Source organism: Montipora capricornis, chromosome 4 (genome assembly GCF_036669925.1).
Source record: "Montipora capricornis isolate CH-2021 chromosome 4, ASM3666992v2, whole genome shotgun sequence".
Lineage (NCBI taxonomy): Eukaryota > Metazoa > Cnidaria > Anthozoa > Scleractinia > Acroporidae > Montipora > Montipora capricornis.
Genome location: NC_090886.1, coordinates 2,426,881 through 2,431,880, shown reverse-complemented (window position 1 = coordinate 2,431,880; position 5,000 = coordinate 2,426,881). Strand labels below are relative to the sequence as shown.

The 5,000-nt window shown below is 38.6% G+C and overlaps 1 protein-coding gene across 2 annotated transcripts in view; it reads left to right on the top strand.

The window, feature by feature from the left end:
* The window catches only part of LOC138045167 (serine/threonine-protein kinase Sgk1-like), a 19,382-nt gene that overhangs the window by 12,318 nt on the left and 2,064 nt on the right, over positions 1-5,000 (top strand). For both annotated transcript variants that reach the window (XM_068891579.1, XM_068891580.1), the window contains exons 16-19: positions 1,121-1,228; positions 2,080-2,130; positions 2,575-2,664; positions 4,598-4,655. In XM_068891579.1, the coding sequence (XP_068747680.1) occupies positions 1,121-1,228; positions 2,080-2,130; positions 2,575-2,664; positions 4,598-4,655 (307 nt within the window). The remainder of the gene's footprint in view (positions 1-1,120; positions 1,229-2,079; positions 2,131-2,574; positions 2,665-4,597; positions 4,656-5,000) is intronic.

Sequence of the window (5,000 nt, the reverse complement as noted above, 5' to 3'; positions counted from 1 at the left end):
GTGTACTTGAACATATTTATTATTTATTTTCAAAGTGGAGCAGTCATGGCTCAGATAGCTAGTGCGCGGCTTTCGGAGCGAGAGGTCCCCGGTTCGATCCTCTGTTACTTCAACGTCTGTTTCGACTTTCTTCTGATCCGTGTAGCTATAGCTTTAAATCCCCTTAAAACGGAGCACTGACAGAGGGAGGGGGGTAAAGGGCGCACCGTCGGCTTCCGTTGATACCAGCCTCTTAGCTGAAGGAACTACAGACGTTAACTAAAGTGACTTTACTTTACCTTTACTTTAAGTGGGAAAAATGTTGGGGTTTTTGTGACACAATACAATCCATATTTTATTTGCATTTCCATTCAACATTTGATAGATTACGTTGCATTTTGTTCTAAATTATGGCAGAAGTCACGGCGGTACTGGTTAACCAAAATACTTGTTACCTTTTTGTGGATGCTTATTATTATTGTTTTTAATTTGGGGGGGGGGGAGGGGTCAATAAAGTTTTTGTTCTTGATAAAGGGGGGGAGGGGGGGGGGGGCTGAAAAAGTTGAGCATCACATTTTCCATTTCCACCAGCCTCCCCTCTGCACTTGTAAATGATGACCAGTCCCCTAGTTCTTCTTTCTCACACCTGTAGTGTACGGTAAAATAAATGATCCTTTGCTGTAGGGTAACTGAAATTGTTAGCAGATCTCCATATAAGAGAGGTATGCATTTATTTCATAGATCTGCAAAATTGAAAAGGTGTACCAGTGCGAACACTACCACACTAGGACAACGCTTTTGTCCTTTTGCATTCACCTGGCGGGTGTACTTGAACATATTTATTATTTATTTTCAAACTGAGAAAAATGCTGGGGTTTTTCAATCCATATTTTATTTGCATTTCCATTCAACATTTGATAGATTATGTTGCATTTTGTTCTAAATTATGGCAGAAGTCACGGCAGTACTGGTTAACCAAAATACTTGTTACTTTTTGTGGACGCTTATTATTATTGTTTTTAATTGGGGTGGGAGGGGGGGGGGGATAATACAGTTTGTGTTCTCGGTAGAGTTTAGGCATAATTAGTTAAGGCAAAGTGGAACAGGATACCAGACATTTTTAGACTTTTTGTCCTTTCAGCCTCCATTTTACAGTCGCAACACAGCTGAAATGTATGACAACATTCTTTACAAACCTTTGCGGCTCAGGACTAATATTTCCACCAGTGCAAGAAACATTTTGGAGGGAGTAAGTGTTGGGTACAAACAATATTCAAGAACATCTCGAAGCTAAACTAAAATTATCCACTCTAAGAAAATAGGCTGTGTGGGGAGGTGAGACAAATCCTACGTTTTAATGCATTCAAGAGTGCCTTAGTGATGTGATAAGCTATCTTAGTTGTCTTAGGCTTACACAAAGCTCTGCCGTTATTATTCACTCGAAATTTTTCTTGGCAAAGCAAATGGTTTGTTCAATTTCTTTCAGATGTTGGATAAATAACTTATCCAACATCAGTGATAGAAACTAATGATAATGATAATGGTAGCAGTAGTAGCAAAACTGTTTTATACACGCTTTACCCGTCAACTTAATAATTATCCCTAAAAGCTGATTTCCCCAAGGGGCTTATGGTTACAATCAAATGAGCAAATCTAATGACTTACATGCAGTTTGTTAAAATTTCTTATAGTTACTATAAATTACAAGCCAATAATTCTATTCGCTAAAAAGATTTCTACTTTCTCCAAAGTAGTCGACGAGCCAAAGTGAGCTAAAAGTGTGCGCATTAACTTTATTATTAATGATTGGAAGGGTTTCAGATTCACGAAGTGTAGCAGGAAGCGAGGTTCACAATTTTGCCCCTCTATAGCAAAAACCGTAAACGTTTTTTTAGATATTCAGTTTTGAGTAGATTACAATATCGGAAAAATTATTGTACAAATGATGGTCTTGTTGGATAAGACCTGTGGTGATCTGTTTTATTCTTTGTATCTTTTTCTGTTTCATTCATTGCCTTTATCTTGAGCGGGCTGAAAAGTTGGTTGGTGGTCCTGTTAATTGAGTACAACTTAATAAATTTCATTTGATTTTTTTTATAGCTTCTCCAGAAAGACAGATCAAAGAGACTTGGAATGGGAGAAAATGATTTCGTAAGTGAAAAAAAAAATTGAACAAGTGATTTATATGTTGATTTATAATGCAAATTCAGGACTTAGAAGTATGTTAAGGTGCGATTATAATGAAATGCTCTTATAACAAGCGCTATGATTGGCCTAAACCGCGTGCCTTAGCAGAACTTACGTCCGTTGGTACAAGCGAGCTGATTAGTTAATTGATCGATCACAGGTACGCAATTGGCTTAGGTCAGCGTGCTCTTTAACGTCTAAAGCAGGGTGCAGACGACAACGTATGGAAAAGAGAAGGTTGTTTGTTGGAGAAAAAGTCGCTCAAGAAGTAATCAGTGGCACTTGCTTGCGCTCTGGCTTCTTTCTGCTGCGTTCATGGGCTCGTCTTTCTGTTGCGCGCCTTAGAACTGAACAAATCACATGGTAAACGCTTTTTTATTTGTTAATTAATGAAAATTGTGTTTATAGGAGGACATAAGGAACCACGCGTTTTTCAGGACAATTGATTGGCAGATGTTGTACGACAAAGGAATCGATCCACCGTATAACCCTAATGTGGTGAGTCTGCTTGAATCATTCAACTCCGTTGCTAAACGTTCTCCTGTTTCTTGATTTCAAGCACCCGGCAAATTGCCCAACTTTTTTTGTTTCTTGGATCTTCCAGCTAATCCAGGCAGTTCGATCTTGCCCTGATCGTGCTCTTCGCGAATTCAACCTCCTACAGTGATATCAGGGAATTTAACAAACGACGATGGCCACTGCTACGGCACATAGTTAACTATGTACGGCAACGTGATTGGTTAAAAGAAGGAAAAAATATCGTGCTGCACGCGCGGCACGAATTTGCATGACAACGGCGTGTAATCACAAAATATAAGGATGGTGCCTACCATTGTACCATTTTACAGTTGTGTTCTCAGTTACCAGGCCTTTGAATGAAAGTGAGTCTGGAGTTGACCTTGCTTTGATAGAAACCTCACTGCTTTTCTTATGCTAATGATGTTGTTCTCATGCTAATTGGGAGGAATTTACATAAGAAAAGCACTGAGGTTTCTATCAAAGCAAAGTCAACTCCAGCCTCACTTTCATTCAAAGGCCAGGTAACTAAGCACACAACTGTAAAATGGTCTATTCAAAGGTATTTTTGTCTCGGTTTATGATTATATGCATAATCATAAACTGGGGCAAAAATACCTTAGAGTTTAGGCACCGTCCTTAAGGTCTACAATGGCGACGTCGTCAAAAACGTCACCTCAGAATATAACCTCGAACTATCGTTAGTCTTTTGCGACTATTCCATTTCGTACACGCCGCGCAAGTATGGATGAATTAACCTAAATTAAATTGGTACGAGAGGTTTCAAAGCAAAAACAGAATGACAGGATCACATTCCTGTGACATTTTGGTCAAGACCTTAAATTCTCAACCTCGTTCCCAGGGTCTCCGCGACAAAAAGACCCTGAGAACAAGGTTGCTAAAGACGGTGCCTACTATTTTTATTGCGCATACGTTCTGCACATCTCGAAATACTCGGATTTCCTATCGGTGATGCTTACCAATACAGGGATATTTTTGCACGGTTTAAAATTATGCAGAGAAAATAGCTCTTAGTAAGTACTCTTGGTATCCAAAAAGAAAATTGGGGGTAACCATGCATTTTCAGGGATAATTAAGCTTCAGTTTGAGAACGAACGCCATACATTACTTTGTATTATAAAGCTTTTTACAAATATTATTCATCAATTATCTTTGAAAATGCGTGGTTACCCCCAATTTTCTTTTTGGATTTCAATAACACTTGTTACGATCTACAGTTCCTGAATAGTCATGAACCGGAACAAAGTCAACGTCCTTAAGAGGGGTTGTGAAACGGGGCCCACGAGCTATGTGCGCTATATAGGGAGAATAGGCCATTTCCGAGTTCGTGTCTGCCTCCTCTTCAAAGCGAGTCTAAGTGCGAAGTTTTTGTTATAAAAATTAGTTTTCATTCATATGTAAAGTAGAACTAATTACCATCACAAAAACTTCGCACTTAGAGTCTCTTTGAAGAGGAGGCAGACATGAACTCGGAAATGGCCAATTTAAAGTCTAACCATTTGCAGATGTAGTGATGTAGTCATTACTTTGTCCTCGGTTATTTTAAGATTGGGTATAATTCGAACCTTGGGACCTCCCGTGCGGTTGCTCGACTAAGCTCAACCAATAGAGCAGAGACGTCTTCATTGATACCTGGCTAAATACAAGGCGGTCTTATGAAGACTTGCAAATGGTACCTTAATAGGACATTTACGAAATATCAATATCTTGATAGTGAGGCAGTGGGGACAAAATCAATAGAAACACCTTGGAATGAATGTGAAAAATATTTGCACAGCATTTACTTTCCTTTGTCTTTGTCCTCTAAACCTCTCTTTTACGCTGAATTTTAATGTATCGAAAAAGGCCTATTTTGGTATCGAGTGATCGTTTCTTCTTTGTCATGTTTTAACAGAGTGGACAATTGGATCTTAAGCACTTTGATCCTGAGTTTGTTCGCGAACCTGTCCCAGGTTTGTTTTGTTTTAGTGGTTCAACAGTGAAGTTGAGTCTAATAGATGAACAACAATGACAAGATATTTATTGCAACAGTTTGCAAATAAAAGTTAAAGTGCGTCACCCATTCCTAGGTGGCAAAGCTAATCGATTCAAACAGTTTTACATGTTAACAAAAAGTTCGAAACTAAAGCTTCAACCAAGAAAGCAAATTTGCGTGGACGTTTTGTTGTAAAACCTTATTTATAATAGACCTAATCGGGTAACTCATTGTTGTACTCAATTCAAATCTCCTGGGATCAAGATTCTCTGTGTACTGTATTTGCACGATAATGTAAAATTCATATTTAAATGATATGGAA